The sequence below is a fragment of the Sorex araneus genome, chromosome 2, assembly GCF_027595985.1.
Source record: "Sorex araneus isolate mSorAra2 chromosome 2, mSorAra2.pri, whole genome shotgun sequence".
Classification (NCBI taxonomy): Eukaryota; Metazoa; Chordata; class Mammalia; order Eulipotyphla; family Soricidae; genus Sorex; species Sorex araneus.
Window position 1 is genome coordinate 309094639 of NC_073303.1, and position 20526 is coordinate 309115164.

The window sequence follows — 20526 nt, forward strand, 5'->3', positions numbered from 1 at the left end:
CTGAGCTGGCCTGGAACAAGGAAGTGAAAGCAGGGCTCTGTGGCCTCCTGCGCCAGTGACGCTTGAGGATTCCATCCAGAACATGGCCCTGATCTTTCTCCCTCTAAGACAAACAGGGACGGCCCTCGGGATTTTTCCTCTGATCTGATGCCATTAGATAGAGACGCTCCCCTGGCAAGGGCAGGCAGCTGGCGGTCCAGCAAAGTTGATTCACTTCTTCCTGGACACACAGCAAGCTATGCTTTGGGGAAAGGCTGGAAGAGTGAGCGAGGCAGTCACCTTCAGACCCGGACCCTGCCCTTGCCCCTCCCCCTCCCCCCTCTGACTATGCTTTCCTGCTCCTCCCTTTCCAGTGGTTTTGGAAGGACGCCTAGAGGGGGTGGAGGGGAGGGCAGGTAATCAAATGGTTTGATTGGTCCTTTTATTTCATTTATTTGGGGGAGTGGGCAGGGTTTACACCCACCAGTACTCAGGTCTTACTCCTGGCTCTGTGCTAAAATACTGCTTTTGGCAGTGCTGAGGGACCATCTCTCTAGTTCTAATTGGTCATTTTAAACCTTGCTTACATGGGATCTAAGCAACTGATAATGAAAGAGCTAAGAGCAGAGATAAACCTATAACTTACGTTGATGAACCTATTTATAATAGAAATACATGTATATAAACACAGGTCACTGCATAAATGACCAGATGGAGGTCAGAGAGATACTACAGTGGGTAAGTCACTTGGACACACCCCTGGCACCACATTGTCCTAAAGCTTCACCAGGAGTGATCCTGGAGCCCAGAGCTAGGAGTAAGTCCTGAGTGTCATTGGGCGTGACTCAACAGCCAAGAGCAGGGGAGAGACCAATCAGGTGGGAAGAGGTGCAAATGAACAATGCAGATAGACAGATGATGGAGATGAAAGGAGAAGACAATGGAGACAGATGGGGATGGTGCAGACCAACAATGGACACATCCAGCGAAGAGACAAACAAGTGAGCACCAAGTGACCAGAAGCACTAACACAGCAGGCAGGAGCTGCCATGGGACCTTCCCGTTTCCAGGGCCAATCTAGCCCACAGAGAGAGACCTATGTGAGTTATGAAATAAAGAGCTGTGACATGAATGGGTTGGTGCGACCATCTGACATGCTGTCCACAAGGTCCCAGTTGTGAGTCAGTCCCACCATAACAGTTCGGAGATGCCGGGATCACCATCAGCCTCGGTCCCTGGACCTCTGGGGGAAACAGGACACCCTCCTGGTCTATCCTGCTCTGTTATAAGAGAAAGAAATGTTTCCAGCCCCTTTGGGCTGTGTGTAAGCAGAGGGGCCTAACCTGAGTGACACTCAGGGAGATCAAAGATTCTCTAAAGCTCCAGGAGGATTATCACAGTGAAGAGGCCTCATGCCTCACCTTATGTTCATTGTATGATCACTCACACATACATGAGAGACAGCCTCCATGGTAACACTAGGTCCACTATTTGCTTGTTTTTGTGTGGACAAAGAAGGTCTTTTTACATGGGGTCACAGCAATAGTACAGGGGTAAGGCATTTGCATGCAGCAGCCCTGGGTAATCCAACACCACCTGGAGTGATTCCCCCAGCATACAAAAATAAGAAAAATCAGAGGTGTCAGAGACCTCTGTGTTATAAGTGATCAAACTAGGGTCCGTCACATGCAAGCCATGTACCTTAATTCTTCTATTATCACTCCAGCACCCCCCCCTTGACTTTTTTTTTTTTTTTTTTTTTTTGCTCTTTAGGACACACCCGGCTATGCTCAGAGATTACTCCTGGCTCTGCACTCAGAAATCACTCCTGGCGGTGCTTGGGGAACCATATGGGATGCTGGGAATCGAACGGGGTCTGCTGCGTGCAAGGCAAACGCCCTACCCACTGTACTATTGCTCCAGCCCCCCTTTGACCTTTTTAAAAAAGAAATATAGAATCACCACATTTAAATAAAATAATTTAATGGGAAGCACAAGTAAGGCCATTCCCAAGTTTTCCTCCCCTCCTCCATCCTCAGAATGCAGCCACATTCCCTTCTCGCGGTGACTGCAGAAGGCCAAGCTGCAGCCAGTGAGTTGCAGGGACGAGGAGATTCTAAACTGGAATAAAGTTCGTGCCCAGTCCCGTCCCTGCCCTGATCTGCAGGGCTCCGGAGAAGAGGATTCTCTGAGCCTGGCTCTGTGCAGATGGGCTTAGACGAACTTTGGCATCAGACCCTTCCTGCTCAGACTCACTGCAGACATCCAGGAGATCGGGAAGCTTAAAAAAGGAGCAAAGAGTTTGTTTGGGGTCATTATGGGTCAGCATTTATTAGCACCCACCACCCCTGACACCCAGGGTCTTCCTCAGAGGGCAAAAAAAAAAGGGGGTGAAATGTTCTATTTACCCCCAGAAGTTACCATGAGGCTTCTTGGCAGGGGTCAAAGGGAGGTGGGGTTAAGGCCCACAGTCCCAGACAATATTTCCCCAATTTCCCATTTATGTCAAACTTGATGCATTTTGGTGTATTTCCAAGCACAAAATTCATCTCCAATGTGTGGCGTGAGCTGCTGCTGAAGATTTTGAATGATGTCTCACGGGTGAGGACTAGAGAGTCCAACAACACGCGCACATGCTCCTCTCTTGAATTTTTCTCACCATGCAGAAGGCAGGAGTCGACTCACATCGACCCGCAGTGTCTGCAGAGCGTCCCAGTCTCCAGCTCTCAGGAGTGCCTTCCCCTTGGTTGCCAGTGATCACCTAAGGAATCTGGGACTTCTCTAGACACTTCTTTCACATCACTGCTGGGGATCCCCACAAAACCCCAGCATGAGTTACCCCCCGCCCCAGCAGTAGCGGAAGGCCTCCATGGCCCAACCAAGCACTGAGCATGGGAACGAAAGCCTTTCCCCAGCATAGTTGGCTACATTTGATCAAAGGACAGAAATCATCTGCAGAGTGGAGGCCAATATCGGTTCCTTTGTCTCCATTTTTCAGGAACAATGCAAGTTTACCTGCTAAGCTCTCCTTGCATGGAAACACGGGCCCACAGGAGCTGCCTCTTTCCAGAACACAAAGCTAGGGGCTGGCGATAGCGCAGCGGGTAGGGCGCTGGCTTTGCATGCTGCTGACCCGGGTTCAATTCCCAGTATCTCATATGGTCCCCAAGCACTACCAGGAGTAATTCCTGAGTGCAGAGCCAGGAGTAACCCCTGAGCATCTCCAGGTGTGACCCAAAAAACTCCCCCCAAAGCCCCACAAAGCTAATGTTCATTTGTTCACTTATTTATTGAACAAATATTTCTCAGAGGTCTATGTGGTAAGCATTGTTCCAGGGACGGGGGCTGCAGCTGTAAAAGAAAATAAACCGGTGAAAGGGATTGGTGGAGATGATCATAAAATAAGGTAGAAAATGTTGAATCACACCTTGTGAGACCTGCTGTGAAGAAAATAAGAAGTGCCCTGACAGAGAATGGTGGAGGAACCTTTCCTGTACTTCTGAAAGCCTTGGCAGTCATGTCCAAACTCCAAAGCTGCCTCCCAGTTAAAAAGCTACTCCAGCCTTACCATCTCAATAAAAATACTAAATGCCCCGAACAAACAGATGACCTCTTAGTACCTGTTTTGCAAGCCATAATGCACAAAAGGAAAGAGAAAGAAGAAAAGTGTGTGCCATAGAGGGAGGCTGAGGTGGGTGAGGGAGGGAGTGAGGGGAAAACTTGGGGAATGGTGGGAGGGAAACGGGGGACACTAGTGTTGGGAAATGTACACTGGTGGAGGGATGGGTGTTGGATCCTTGTATGACTAAACCCAATCATGAACAGCTTTGTAATGGTCTATCTCTTGGAGATTAAAAAAAAAAAAGTAATGTGGAGTTCATGCTTGCTTCAGTCAGCTTAATCAGTGGCTGAATAAATAGCAGTACTCCGACATAAAAAAAAAAATGGTGGAGAGAAAGGTGGACTTTGTCCTCCTTTGGAAAGGACAAAGGTCTTGTGTGGACTCATAAGACCCAAGGATGTTAAATGCCTCCCCAAGCAGGGCATGGGGGTGTTGGGGAGGAGGCTGGGGGAGGGAGCAGCATGTCCTAATGACCTGGGGTGGAATCCAGTGGCCGCTCTATTCAGACACTGAAGCTCTCATGGTGGCAGGTCTGAGGGCAGAGCAGTGAACCAGGCGCCAAATCTTCTCAGAGGAAATAGAATAAACAGGAGGATGGCACATGACCGAGAGGCTGAGCGAGGGAGCATGAACTCAGGGAAGCAGGACTTTCAGGACTTTACAGCGACAGAGGAGCAAGAAAGAGCAGCCAGAGGAAAATTTCACTCATCTTCCCAAGTGAAATTTGGGTCAGGAAGAGTAGAAAATTAAATGGCAGCGGGTTCGTGAAGGTCCTTTGGATAAAGAACATGGAGTGTGAGCCTGAAGCTCACGCAGAGTCCACGCAGAGGTGCTCAGGGCTTAGTCCTGATTCTGTACTGAGGGGTCACTGCTGAGGGTGCTGTGGCACCCTGTGTGGTACTGCTGACCCACTGGGATTGCCGCATGGCGACCTACTTGCTGCACTCTCTCTGGCCCCAGGTTAAAGCTATTTGAGTAACCAATAAATGCATCATCCTGCGAGCCATCAGAATGCCAGGGAGGGCGGCAGGAAAAGGGTTTCTCAGGGAACTGACAGAGAGAAGAAAAGTTCCCAGCATGAGGGTGGGGGCTACACAGAAAAACTGGGAAGGAAGTGAGAGGTTGGGCTCAGAAGAGGGACATCAGAGAACGGAAATGCAAGTGCGTCCAGGGTGCCACCTCACATAACCAGCAAGGTCACCCATCCAACTAACTCCAGGATGTGGAAAAGAATCCCAGGGGCTCTCCTAACGGGTGAGAGATGAGTGTGTGTTTTAGGGGTCATGTCAGTATCCTAGAAATTAACAGGGGAAAAAAGGTTTCTTTTTTTCTTTTTATTTTTTTGTTTGGTTTTGGTTTGGGAGCCACATCTGGTGGTGCTTAGGGCTGACTCCAGGCTCGGCACTCAGATCACTCCTGCCAGGCTTGGATGTGGCCGGGCTGACGTGCCACATGGTGTTGGGAAATGTACACTGGTGGAGGGTTGGATGCAGGCTCGTCATGTGCAAGGCAAGCGCCCTACCGTCCCATCTCTCTGACTCTGCAAACCCAGTTTCTTGGTCTGAAGGAAACAGTTAGGTGAGGCCAGCAGGGGAAAATATGTCACTGGGCAGGCTCCTGCCAGGTGACAGACAGCAACAGTGTGAGGGACACCACGCTTTATGAAGACTGGGGGCCAGGCCTGCTACCTGTCTCACAAGCTTATGATCACAAGTCCTCCCTGTCCATCAAACATGTATTGTTTGAGCCTGTGGCAGTTCTCCTGACTGTGATCCGGGGTGTCAGACTTCCAGCTATACCACAGCCAAGAGCAGGTGAGCATCACAAAAAACAGTATGAACCCTGGCCAGTGCCGCAACAGAGACATGTGAAGCACAAGTCCCAACGAGCTGTGCAACTCAACAGTGTGCCGGGCATGTAGGCACCCTCATGGGGAAGGGGACAAACAATCTGTGCCAGAGAGATAGCAGAGTGGGTAATGCACTTACCCCGCCTGCAGCCAACCCAATGAATATTGGTTCCACATATATCCCCTGAGCACCCCCAGGGGTGATCCCTGAGAACAGAGCACAGTTGGGTGTGGCACCACAGAAACTAAAATTTTAAACTAAGAAGGAAGAGTCTGTAGGGCTGTCCATGAGTGTGTATTTCATAGGTCCACAAAGCGGAAGCTCCAATATACGGAGCATCATGGGGAAAGACTGGCAGGTAGGGTTGGCTGAAATTTACATACAAGGGATCAGATTGAGACTTTTGTCTTTGGTCTACACCCAGTGATGGTCAAGGGTTTCTCCTGGCTCTGCACTCAGGAATCATTCCTGGAGGTGCTCAGGGGACCACATGGAATGCTGGGGATCCAACCTGGGTCAGCTGAGTGCAAGGCAAACCCTCTACCTGCTGCGCTATCCCTCTGGCCCCAGGACTGAGGCTTTCAACAGACCCACAAGAGGGCCACCAGGAACTGGCAGGAGTGTGAAAAACAGTGTATTCATTGTGAATTCTTTTTTTTTTGGGGGGGGGTCACACCTGGCGTTGCACAGGGGTTACTCCTGGCTCTGCACTCAGGAATTACCCCTGGCGGTGCTCAGGGGACCATATGGGATGCTGGATTCAAACCCAGGTCAACCGCGTGCAAGGCAAATGCCCTACCCGCTGTGCTATTGCTCCAGCCCCTCACTGTGACTTCTTAGAGAATGAGATTTTAGAGCAAAGTCAAGAGGTTATAGGAGTCAGAGTCATTTGAAGCCTTGATAGGTTTTTTTTTTTCTTTTTGGGTCACACCAGGTAATGCACAGGGGTTACTCCTGGCTTTGCACCCAGGAATTACTTCTGGCGGTGCACAGGGGACCATATGGGATGTTGGGAATCGAACCCGGGTTGGCTGTGTACAAGGCAAATGCCCTACCTGCTGTGCTATTGCTCCAGCCCCTAAAGCCTTGATAGGTTTCTTAAGTTCCCCAAATTTCTACTTCTCCCCCATGCATTGGATGATGGAAATATTGCATATTAATTCAGGGTAAGAGGATCTCATCATAAGATGATTTCCTCAAGCAAGACCCATCTACAAATATTTTAGCTTAGTAACTTTGGGGTTGGAAATACAATGAGAGGATTATGATAAAATGAGGTATGTGTGGGGGTGGCGGGAGGGAAACGGGACATTGGTGATGATAAATGTACACTGGTGAAGGGACGGGTGTTGGAACACTGAATGACTAACACCTAGTCATTAACAACATTGCAACTGTGTGTGCCACGGTGATTCAATTAAAAAAATAAATAAAAATGAAGTATGGGGGCCGGAGCGATAGCACAGCGGGTAGGGCGTTTGCCTTGCACGCGGCCAACCCGGGTTCGATCCCCGGCATCCCATATGGTCCCCCAAGCACCGCCAGGAGTAATTCCTGAGTGCAAAAGCCAGGAGTAACCCCTGAGCATCGCTGGGTGTGACCCAAAAAGCAAAAAAAAAAAAAAAAAAAATGAAGTATGTACATGTTTAGCGCCTACGTGGTCCACAACAGCTCTTACTTTGAACATGCTGTTTCTATTTGGACCTAGCACTAAGGGGAACTTTCTCTGGGAAACTTAACATGCTTTGGCATCAATAAAGATCGAACAGGAGGAAAAGATGCCCGTCTTCACTAATGTTGTAAGGCAGAGCTTTCCACTTTATCTCCAAAGATAAAAAGGAATCCCTCATAAAGAATATTTTGTTACTGGAAAGATTTCATAGTTTGGTAGTTACTCTTACAACCAAGTTACAATGTGCAGATTACAAAGTGGTGTCAACAACACAACAAATCTAAAAAAGTTGTTGATGAAAAACTTGTGAAGGAGAAGGTGTGAGGTTGTTTAATGCAATTTACGACACTTCGTACAACTGGTTATTTTGGGTGATGAAGTAAAAAACTTTCTGTAACTGAAATATCGTGGAAATTCATTTTTAACAGGATTAGCAACCAAACTCCTTTTCTTAGCAAGCTGATGCTTTCAACTATTTACCTCCATTGCAGAAGTGTTTAGAGTTTCTGGAATAGCAACAGTCAGAACTATTTCAAAATCACCTTTTCAAATGTACGACCTGGGTGTCTACAAACATTTGTGCATTAAATCTGTGAATGACACTATTTGAATGTCAAGACAAATATGATACATAAAGTTCCACAGCCAAAGAATGTGGATATTTCCTTAGATTTTAATTCCTCTATATTTTCATAACCAAAATGAGCCCTAGCTTTCTCTCTGGCTGAAAGGAATCCTTCACAGATGGAAAGTGCTTAGGGTATGGCATGATTCGGCTGCTGCCTGGCATATAACCTCAGTGCCCAGGACATCACAGGTCCTTAATTGTGTTAAGTAAATATGGAAGATCTTCATCCAAAATGGTAAAAGAAGGCAAAACAATTTTATGAAAACAACAGGTTATTTGGTATTTTCTCCAGAAAAGTAACTCAAATGGCATATTGATTTTAATAATAACGTAAAGTCAAAATACATATGAATGAACAGCACTGGTAATGCCCTGGAAGCTTTTGCCATCTGGCCTGAATTGAATGCACCGCCGCCTGCAGGTGAAGGTGCTGGTAACTGACATTCACCACAGCAACACTGGCCCCTGGAGGCAGTGACGGGGATAGACTTATCCTTAGGAGAAATTTCAGACAAACTGCTTGCTCACTCCCATTTTTCATATTAGAACTTATTACTTGGGGGAGAATGTTAATTTTTACCTTCATCATTGGAATTACCCCTTATTTAAAATAATATACACAGACCGTTAAACTTTAGCCAACTTTTATGGAAAATTTCTTATAAAATTTTTTCTTGTGCTAAAATTTTCAAAATGCTATAGGATCAGTGTGCTAGACATTGTAAAACCTCCAAATATATATATGAACTTAAAATTTTAATTTAAAGAATAATTTAGCAAAATAAAGTCTTTGGCATATGATTTAGCTTCTTTGGTAGGAGTTTTAAACTGGGTAAACCAAGCTACTCACTCACTAATACACATCTCTGCATGGTCCTTAAAATTTTAAATTCGGGTTTTTCTTCTTATTGTGGGGGTGACAGTGTTGGTGGGGAAGTGGGGGTGCTCAGAATGGGGGCAAGGTACGTACGAGCTAGGGATTAAATCCATGCATTAAAATGCAAGGCCTGTGCTCTCACTTGAGTCATCACCCCGACCCCCCCCTTTTTTTTTACACTAAGGTACATGATTTACAATATGTAAGTTTACAATATGGAAATTTACAATATTACTATTAATGATTGAGGCATGCTGCAACCCACCACGAGTGACCCCAGATACCTTCTTATCCCCTTCCTGTCCTTCTCACAGACTCAGTTATGTAGGCAGAATCTCAAGCTATTTTTATTGGTCGTTTCCTTAAAAATAAGACTTTTAAGGGGCTGGAGTAATAGCACAGGGGTTCGGGTGCTCGTCTTGCATGAGGCTGACTCTGTTCCGATCCCTGACAATGCCATACCAGACGTGATCTCTCAGCACAGAACCAGAAGTCCTGAGCACCCTCAGATGCGGCCCCAAAGCAAAGTTAAAAATATAAATATCTGAAGCTCCTAGGAAAAAAACTTCAAACACTTTCTGGAAAAGATCATAAATAATTGTTCAACCCCAAAAGAACAATTAAGTCCTTGTGAGGCTTAAGAGATGGTACAGAATCCCAGCTCCATCCCTGGTATGTAAGTGCCTGGGCACAGCCAGGAGTGATTCCTGAGCACAGAGCCAGGGGTGCACCCCTAAGATTGCTGGTTGTGTCCCGAAAAACAAACAAAAAATTATCTCCTTATATGAAGCTATCTTTAATGATCTTACTTCTAAAAATATTAATAATATAAAAAGCCACCAAGTATAACCACCCACATTGCAGACAGTTTATATCAAGTATATTAAGTCTAGTTACGTGGCATGACTTCGAGAAAGCCAATATTTTCCTTTTAAGGAAAAAAGGAAAGCATCTCATTTTTCAAAGATTTTGCTAGTCTTTTAATGGGATCCTTCGTACATAATTAGAATTTCCTTCTGATCAACTGCTTAACAGTCAATGAAAATTCAAGCTGAAGTTCTCAAGTCTATTGAATCCATCTGGCAGGGCTATTAACTTTTGGATATCCTAAGAAATCACATTTAACAGCAACCTAATTCTTATATACTTGCAATTCTCTTCACTAATAAAAACATTAAACCTAGTAATTGCCATACAAATATGGTGCTAATGCCAGCAAGGCACAAATTGCTGTATGAAAATAAACTGCACTGCCACTTTACATCCCAAAGTCTCTTACATTCGGAGCTTACTTAATTTTAATTAGAAACTTCAGAGCTGGATTGTGTAGAATCTGGTTTGTGTCATTTTGTATCATTTAAAAAAATCCCCACCTCCCTCCCCTTCACTGTTATTACCAAACACAGGGGTGTCAGAGTGGCTTCGGAGCTTGCTCAGGGTCACACACCAGGTTGTGCTTGCACACTGGGTCATGAGCTTTGCCCTCCTTGAGCTGTGCTGGCACCCGTGATCAAGGCCAGGGAGAACAGAGCAGTGGCTTAGAGCACTGGCCTCGGTGTGCTGGGAGCAAAATCCCAGGGTGATGATGTCTGTGGCAGTTTGATTCTGTGATCTCCAGTACAAGTGATTTTGGGTCGCACAGCAGTCAGATGTGTGAGCACCACAAAGGGAGCGTAACCCCCACTGCACACTAAGAAAGCTGTAAGCACATGTCTGAGCAAGAGCAGTGCCCCCCCAGTAAACACAGCCATACCCATGGCCCTCAACTCAAGAGTGCAAGCCTCGATGATCACAGGTGCCAGCCCAGCTCAAGGAGGGCAAAGTGCATGACCCAATGTGCAAGTACAACCTGATGGATGACCTGGGCAAGCCCTGCAGCCACGCTGTCACCCCTGTTTGGTAATAACAGTGAAGGGGAGGGACGAGGGCATCTTTTAAATGATACAGAATACTTTCCCACCCCCACAGAAAATCCAGCCCTTATTTCTGAACACAAAAGCCAAAGAATCTTAGAATGTGTATGTGTGTATAATCTCATATTCTAAGATTTTGTGAATAGAAGAGTTCAGAAAACTTTGTGGAATTTAACACATATGGGGAAAAAATATGTGGCATGAATCATTTATATGTGTCAAAATTTTAAGTGTCAGGGGCCGGAGAGATAGTACAGTGGTTAGAGTACTTGCCTTGCATGTGGCCGACCTGGGTTCTATCCCTGGGTTCTATCCCGAGCATCTCACATGGTTCCCCAAGTACCACCAGGAGTCATTCCTGCATGTGGAGCAAGGAGTAAGCCCTGAGCACTGCTAGGCATGGTACCTCCCACCCCTCCTGCAAAATAAAAATTTAAAACTTCAAGTTTCTTAGTGACACTGATAAACACTTTTTTTTTTTTTTGGCTTTTTGGGTCACACCCAGCGATGCTCAGGGGTTACTCCTGGCTTATGCACTCAGGAATTACTCCTGGTGGTGCTCGGGGGACCATATGGGATGCTGGGAATCGAACCCGGGTCGGTCACATGCAAGGCAAACACCCTACCCGCTGTGCTATTGCTTCAGCCCCTAAACACTCTTTTTTTGTTCAGTAATGCTCTGGAATAACCTCTGGCAGTGTGCAAGGGACCACCATATGCCTCTGCCAATAAAAACATTTTTTTAACGAAAAGAAAATTTGGGTAGTAGAAAGTGACTCGCAACTTAAGTGAGGATCTGAGTCTTTACAAATTTTTAAAAAATCAATTGGGTCTGCGTTTACAATTTACAGATGATGGTTTCACATGCACGTAATTCCAACACCACACCCAGTGTACTCACCTTCCTTCCCCAAAGACCTCAATGCCTTTCCCTTTCAACTTCCTGCCCACTCCAGTTTTGTGGATCAACTATCTCATTGTGTAGCCTTTGACCCTTTATTGCTACTTTGCTGTACATTTTTAAATACATATGTATCTCATGTGTGCATGAGGTATCATTTTATGTGTTTCTTTCTACTCTGCTCTAGTCCCATGTTGCTGCAAATTGCATGATTCTGTTCTTCCTCTGAGCTGCAGTATTCCATTGTCCTTATATACAACTTCTAGACCATTCATAAATAGTTGGGCATTTTATTTGTTTCCACACCTTGGCTATTGTACTAAGTGATATGAGTATAGGTGTGCACACAACGCTTTAAACTAACATTTCTGCGTTTGGGGGGATAGATGCCAAAAAGTGGTACTGCTAGGTTGTGTGGAAGTACCATACCCATTGTCCAAGAGACTTCTGTATACCTTTGCATAGAAGCTGAACGAGATGCCATCCCATCAACAGTGGACGTGGTCCTCACCACAAACCAAGGCGTCGGGACTTTGACAGCCACATGTTGTAGAAGCTGACACTGATTTACCAGCCAGGCCCGACTCCCCTGCACCCTCACCACACTGACACCACCCCCTGAGGGGTGCACTCCTTTTCTTGACTTTGACTGGATTCAGGAGTCACCTGTATCCTGATTTAGGGTACAGAATTCCTTTCTTTTCACTGCATACCTCACATTTTGGAGTTGCCTATACATCAAACTCGGGGTATATAGTTTATTTTATAACATTCTCTCCTGCCCCAAAATATAAATAAAGGCACTAAAGATTTTATTCTCCTGCTTGGGGGATGAGGGATGGGAAGGAACCTAGAGACACAGACAGAGGGAGGTTGAGACTAGCGGTGGGACTGTGCTAACATAGAAAGCATGATGATGAATTGTATGCCGAATGCAACTATGAATAACTGCAAATCACAGTGTCTTAAAAAAGATCTCATTCTCTTGTGAGAGGAGGAAATATTTAGTAATTGGTAAGAGGGTGATAAGTATGAGACATCAGGCTCACACTTGTTTATATATGTTGACATATCTGACTGAGCAAGAAGTGACTATAAACTTTGAAACAGATCATGGAGAACATAATCTGTTAATAATCTGTTTTGGGTCTGTTTAAATTTGCTTCAATTTAAAAACAAAAGTTTGAATGTTCTATGTTCAGCTGATTTTGCTGAATGTCTTTTAACAGGAGAGGCAAAAAAAGGCAAATCAAAAAAATATACCGAATAATATTTTCTTAGTGAATGTCTACAATATAGCATCAGTTTTACCAAAATGTTGTTTAATAAAACACATTTTCATTTGTCGTGAGTAAAATTTGACATACTCTATTTGTACACAAATTTCTTATATTTACAGATGAAAAGATGTTCTAACCGTGATGCGTATTAAACATTTTATTTAAAGAATTTAAAGTTTTAAAAAAAAGATACATAAAAACAGATTACATTGTGATGACCAAGGCAGTATTCACATGACAAAATTTTTTTTTAAAAAAAAGATTTTTTTTTCCCTTTAGGTAAAATGAACAGGTATAAACAAGCATAATACCTGGTATCCAATTCAGGCTGCATATACATAAAATGATCTGACCATATGCTTTATGCAAAATAATGTTTTTTCTGAGAACACAAAAACTGTCATCATTCTGCCAACAAACTACCTTATTCCCCTGGTATTTTGAAAGAACTTTTACATAACATAAAAAAGAATTGGCATGGAGCTTAAAGACTATAAAAACAGAACACAATTAAAAACATTTGTAATCCAATTCTGTATAAAACACACATAGTAAATCTTATTAGTTTTTTAAAAAAAGATTTAAAAACAAAAGACCCCCCTGAATAATGGCTAAAACCCCATTATAGAAAAATGTTTACCATTTGTAATATTATTGGTAGAAAACTGATGAATTTTTGGAGAAGACATCTAATTTGAAGACTTTACCTCAAAATTTCTAAAATTGAAATCATGGGTAAGAACAGTAACTCACTGACTATTCCATCTCGAATATTTCTAAAATTTAACTATAGGACAAAAGAAAAATAATTTAAAATGTTTCTCAAAAGGAGGCCCAATGATCCAACGGAATCTAAAGTTAGCCCAGTAATACACATTTTAAACAAACTTTTTAGGTGATAGATCCACATTCTAAATTTGAGAACTTGGGCCAGTGCGATAGTGCAGTGGGTAGGGTGCTTGTCTTGCACACGTCAACCCAGGCCTGATCCCCAGCATCCCACATGATTCCCTGAGGACCGCTAGGAATAATTCCTAAGTGCAGAGCCAGGAATAACCCTGAGCATCACTAAGTATGGCCCCACAAAAACAAAAATCTGAGAGCTAGTGACCGAGTGAAAACAGCACCACTTAAAAGCGAAATCATAAACATATTTCTGACACTGATATCAAATTTTCTATAAGTTTATGATCAAAAGTACTGCTTTTTGCTTTAAAATAAGTTCCAGGTATTAAGAGAAACATGTATCTCTGAAATAAGCAAATACAAACATTTTCTATTGAGGTTTTTCTAGCTCACAGACTTAACTATTTGGAGAGAGCATGTGGCCAGAAGATATGAAAAAAATTACATTTCAAATGAAATGTAGCACCCCCTTAATAAAGAAAATAATTTATTAAATGTCTAGAGATTTAAGTGAGCCTAAGTTTAAGTAAAACTAGTTTTCCCCAAAATAAATTTCTAAGATTACATGGCTGTAATTAATTTAGAAGATCATGGTTATTTTTTAAATCCCTTTGCATAAAAAAATATTTAAAATAAGTGAGAAGGATGACATCTCTCATCCTTTTAAATAAACTGCTAAACACTAATATTATAAAATATAATCTGAATAACTTTGCCCTTGAAATGTACTCTATTCTGTATTACATGTATTACCTATTTATAAAATCTCACATACCAGTTTGAACTGTCATGTGCCTATACATATCCTGAATGTATTTTCTTAAATTTATCTTAAATTTCATTGAAGAGTCCACAAGAAAGGGTTTAAAAATATGAATAATGTGATTCTGGGAAAGAAGCAAGCATAGTTAAGACACTATCTGGACAATAAGTTACTTCCCCACGTACCAAATTATAAGGAAGGAATAGTATACATTCTGTGTTCTCCAGATAAATGGAATGAGTCTCTATTTTTGATAACACAGTGAGTGTCTCATGTAAGTCAAATCACACACAAAAAAAAACCATGTTGGGTTTATTTTCCAACAAGAAATAAATATTACCATTGCACTTTTCTGTATCTATTTCAAACTTCTATTGAAATACATTCCTATCAATTGTGTCATGAGTCCATGCAATTACATTCATTAACACTCTTGTTAAAGTTCTGGCTATAAGGAAAAACTCAAAACTTCCTTTAAAAAAACAAAAATCACTTGCATCAACTAGAGAAGCTGTTGATTTGGAATCTGAATCATAATAAAATGTGCCTAGCATTTTCCACAAGGGAATTCAGTATCCACAAATTCTTAAGCAAAATATTTTAGTACCAATCTAACAACTATTGTCTTGAACACCAATAATTCTCAAGGCAATGATAAAAATTTCTAGTTGAATTTTTAAACACAAAGAATCCGAAACTAATAGGTAACATAACAAGATGTTGTATTTTGAATTAATCTTTTATTCCAAAATTACGAGTCAGTTAAATGACTTAATTCACTTAAATGACTTAACAGAGAACAACAAAAGTCATGGTAGGTTCATGATGTGATCCTGGTATGTGCTTTAATGCAACAGATAGTCCTTTTTAAAGCAGTGGTATTTCCTTTGAACAAAAAAAAGACAACTTCATTACTCATCAGTAGGCTGCTGGAATACCAGTGTAACTAAATTCTGACAGAGCTGTCTGAAAACTAGCTTTAATTTTTTTCACAGTTAAATTTAGATGTACTAATTGACTCTTATAGTCAACAGTAGAAGATAATGAGTGCTTTTTATAGGTGACAAATATAAAATGGTTCACTGTATCCAGGGTCGTAAAGTTTATCCATGCATTAAAGAGCGAGACAAGCAAAATGCACAGTTGAAAATGAGGATCAGACACATTCTTCTGCAGACATCAAAAGAGGATTGATATACTCAAAACCTTCAAATTCAGACTGATCAATCTTCCTCACAATGTCACTGTTGAAAAAAGAATAATTTTCATAATCAAGATTTATTCAACTTTAATTAAAATGCAAAAACAAAATTTTAAAATAAAGCTAGTTTACATAAATTATGGGGAAAATTTCTGTAATTCTATTGATTAATCCCCAAGCATTTTCTAGAATTGAGAGTACTAAAAAAATTAACAGAAGCTAGTAATCTCATAGCAAGCTAGAAACAAAAGGCAATCTAAAAGTGAAGACTAAGAATATAAAAGGCACACACTATCCCAATTCTACTGGATCATAAATTTTGACGTGAACAATATTCATAATTAAGCATCCAGGTCTGAATTAGCATTCAATTCAGTAGTCACCTCAACAGCCAGATGAAAGGTGGTGAAGAGAAGGCCCAGAAGTTACCCAAAAGGAAAAGGCAATAGGAACAAGTACACTGAAAGACCTGGAGTAAGGAGAGAACACCACAGGGAGGTAACAGTCACAGAGTGGGGAGGTTGACATTCATTCGGTTACATGAGGCTTCTAGTTCAATACACAGTAAGAGTGAATAGTATCATCAAATATTTTAATACTTAAATGGATACACCATACCACAGAGCACAAAGTCACACAGGATATAGTTCCTTTCTTCAAGGAGGGAAATAGCTCAGGAATAACTAAAAGAAAAGCATTACCTGCAGTTTCATAGGGGACAACGGTAGGGCCTGTTCTAATCCACTCTTAAGAAAAGGATGACTTCTTGTTGGAGAAATCAAGAAAGGCAGTATTCATTCCACAAACACTTAATGGAATTATCAGAGATTATAAGTCTGGGGCAAGTGCAAATAGCTCGTTAGAATTGGGATAGAGGTGTTAATACCGCATGCTACTAGAAAAGAAGGTAGCGGCTCAGTGAAGCCAGTGATACTCAAGCTAGGGCGTTTCACCTTGCGACCAAAGATCTGGTTGCCTTTGGGGTAACTGAAAATCAGGGAATGTTTCAGTAAGTAAAAATAAAGGAAAGCAAGGATATGGCATGAGCAAAAGGTAACAGCACCATGTTGGTTAAGTGTGGGAATGCTGCATAAGTGAAATGGATCAGCCATAGCATTGCAGAGTGTGGCGGGAGATAAGGCTCAAGAGGTCGAGGTGGTGGGAGGCCTTCAAGTGGAAAGAGTGATGGCTGGGGGCCATCCCCAGCAACAGTTTCAGTAGTCAGTCCTGGCTTCATGCTCCCGGGGTGCTGGGGAGCAGGCCGCGCTGGCATGAGACCCAGGCACTCCAGCCTCCTGCACTCTCTCAGCCCAAGATGGAAGACCCAATCTGCTCTGTGATGTAGAAGTGACTGGAGCATTCTGAGGAGAGGAATTAAGGAACTGGGGTATACAAAGTGGGTTACAAAATGAGGAATGAGACCAGCTGAAGGCAGTGTAATATTCTGGGTATGATTCGAAGGAGATTTGAACTGTGCTTATCACAATGGGAATGGAAAAGAAGGATCTGATTTAAATGATGAAGTAAAGGAAACTTATGCAAGAACTTGGCAGTTGAAGGGATTTTACAGGAGAAGGAGGAAACAATCATTATGAATCTGAATGCAGGAACACAGGATGATATAACGGGCAGAAACAAGTAAATAAAATGAGGAACTGGCTGCAAACACAGAAAGAAAGAGGACAATTACTTGATTTTTAGACTTCATGTGTTCGAGGGACTTGTCCAACAAACATGGCAGCTAGAAATGCTGCTTAGGTGAGATATCGGGGGGAGGGGTAGGTGCTTTACTCTAGAAACCACCATTAATTTTTCTCGGCAACCTTGTGAGATAAGCAAATAAAAAGAAATAGGCTCAGAGAAGTTATGCAAATCATACTGACGGTTACCCAGTTGGTAAGTGGTAGCATCGGGATTCAAATCCTTATCTCTTGATTAAGTCCAGGGCTCTTTTTAATACATGATGCCATCATAAGTAATTTTCGCACTTATCACTCTCCTCTAGTAGACAGTAAGACTTTTAGGAATTAGGCCTATGTCTTAATAGATTTTGAATGGCTAATATTGAGCACAGTGTCTTTTACTCCATAATTGCTTGCCAATTTAGCCGCAAGTCACTTAAATAGCTGGTATCCATGCTACATGGCTGGCTGAAATCTCCAAGGCACAAACTGCATCCAGTAAAGAGGTGGCAGTCATGAACAAATCCATGGAAGCATCTTAGTCTCAGAGACAAAGACTCCCCCCCAAAAAAAATTAAAAACAATAAAATCGGTAGAACCACAGGGCCAGAGCAATAGCGCAGTGGGTAAGGTGCTTGCCTTGCATGTGGCCAACCTGGGCTTGATTCCCAGCATTCCCTTATGGTCCCCTAGCACCGCCAGGAGTATTTCCTAAGTGCAGAGTGAGAAGTAACCACTGAGCATCACTGGATATGCCCTCCTCCCCCTCCCCCTTGCCCCCCAACACACACACACAGAAGTATGATATAGGGGCTGAAGAGATAGTATGGGAATTTAAGTGCGTGCCTTGCATGTGGCCAACCCCATTTTGATCACCAGCACTACATACAGTCCTTTGAGTACTACCAGGAGTGACCCCTGTGCAGAGAGCCAGGAGTAAGCCTTGAGAACACCTCGTGTGACCCCCTCACCCAAAAATGGTAATACAATCAAGGCTGGCTACTCTAAAGTTTAACAAAGAAAATACTTATTTTTTCTTTTATGGTTAATTTCTACTATTTCTGAAGAAGCTTAAGAGGAAAAGAAAATGGAAAAAAATGTATTGATTTAAAGAAATGCTGAGACTTGAGGGAAATGAACATATCTGAGCATGTTTTTAAGTGGAAAGAAGCTGAAAAAGAAACAAAATTAAATAACCAGAAAACTACAAAATGAAATCCTCGAGGAAATGAAAGAAACAGGTCTAGGCAAAGAGGGTGCTCCTTGCAGAGCCAAGAATAGAAAACAGGGAAGGGCCGAGGGTTAGCAAGCGGCTCTGATCTGAGGCACCGGGCAGCTGAAGCAAGCCACTCGGGGAAGCCTCGTCCCAGCAGCCACCCGGGCTCACACACCGCGATGGAGACCAGAGCAGGTGTAGGAAGCAGGAGCAGGGCTGAAGACTCTGAAAATGCAGAGACAGTTTGGAACAGCTGTTGTGAGGAATGTGACAAGTAACACGATGTCAGTCAAATGGGAGGTAAAGGCTCGCTGGGATGAGAGAATAATGGTCGATGATTAAAACAGTCAAGTATTCTAAATGGTATTTTAAAACGCAAGCAACATAAACACATTCAGAAAATTAGATCTGATGGCTTGACTCTAAGCTGATGCTTCTTTTTTTTTCCCCCCCATTGGCAATACGTATCAAGAGTCTTAAAAACGTCAAACCCTTTGAGCTAATTCTCTTCCTAGCTTAATACTCAGGAACTCAAAGGTGATCATCACCCACCCAAACGGAAAGCAGTGCGGCGCAGTGGAAAGAGCACAGGCCTTAGTCAGTCAGACTGGGGTTTGGATCCTGGCTCTGCCACCTGATAGCTGTGTAACTTTGCTTAACCTCTCTGAGCCCCGGGTTTCCTCATCTGTAAAATGAAGATAACACCTAGGTTTACAAAACTGGAAGAGGTACAGGTAACGTAAGCAAAGCAAAGTAGAAACTGGCAGTTATTACAATTCATAATAGTACAATGGATTCTAGTATCCCGAAACTGAAAGGGTAGCTAAAGAATATAATCTGAAAGTGCAACACTGCACGGCCACTAATAACGGGACTTTCAGAGAGCTCTGAAATAGCCAGTCTGTAAGATCACTTACTCATCGTCGGGAGTAAGCTGGACAGGCTCATTTGTAAACTGAGAATCAAAGTTATCCAAACCAAATTCTCCAGAAATATTTGGCTTAAATGGAGGCACCACCTGCTTTTGCTCCATCTAGAAAGACATATTGGGTAACAGGTCAGGACTACTTTTAAAAAAAATTTATTTTTATAAAGTTGTTCATAATAACTACATTCAGTATTTCAACACCAATCCTGCCACCATTACACCTTCCCACAACCATTATTCCAAAATTTCCCACCAACACCCAAGCCTGCCTCAAAGGCAGATACTAAATAATTTATTTTGTATTGCTTGTTTTGAATAATCCACTAAAAGTGATCCAAAAAGGTCTGCTTAGAGGAAAGTGTGTGAAAATTGTTGTATCTCACTTTGGAGCCATTAAGCTCTGTATAAGAGATCATTAACATGTTGCTACAGGTTGAGCCTTGTGTGCTCTCTCTCTCTCTCTCTCTCTCTCTCTCTCTCTCTCTCTCTCTCTCTCTCTATATATATATATATATATATATATATATATATACACACACACCCCATCCAATGTGGTGTGCTACTAGGGTATATCAATGGCACAGAGCATGAGATGTTGCTCCAGTAGTTCTAAAATTTTAAATAGGGTGCTGGAGCTGCAGTTAATTTTTATTTTATTTTATTTTATTTTTTGCTTTTTGGGTCACACCCGGCATTGCACAGGCGTTACTTCTGGCTCTGCACTCAGGAATTAGTCTTGGCAGTGCTCGGGGACCATATGGGATGCTGGGAATGGAACCCGGGTCGGCCGCGTGCAAAGCAAACGCCCTCCCTGCTGTGCTACTGCTCCAGCCCCTGGAGTTAATTTTTTTAACTGGATGGTGACTCTGGGGTGTGGAGACATCTCTGCAGTGTGCTGCTCTCTTCTGAGATTTGTGAGTCTCTGGATCACAGCCATTAATGAGCTCAATGGCGCCCAGAGGCAGTTCGTGGGTGTGACTGCCAGGTACCAGGAAGCACAGGGGGATGGGAGGAGGGCACCCATTCCCAGCTCTGTGTGAGGCTGGAGGTGTCAGTCACAAAACCCACATACCTGGGTTTTTCAGTGGATTTGTTCTCATGTGTGAGT

General features: G+C 42.8%; 1 protein-coding gene across 2 annotated transcripts in view; it reads right to left on the minus strand.

Moving 5' to 3' along the window:
• Positions 1–14680: 14680 nt before the first annotated feature.
• Positions 14681–20526, minus strand: part of PRKCI (protein kinase C iota) — a 94612-nt gene continuing 88766 nt past the window's right edge. For both annotated transcript variants that reach the window (XM_055127751.1, XM_055127752.1), the window contains 2 exons: positions 19408–19523; positions 14681–15635 (listed from right to left, as the gene is read on the minus strand). In XM_055127751.1, the coding sequence (XP_054983726.1) occupies positions 15548–15635; positions 19408–19523 (204 nt within the window). In that variant the 3' untranslated portion in view covers positions 14681–15547. The remainder of the gene's footprint in view (positions 15636–19407; positions 19524–20526) is intronic.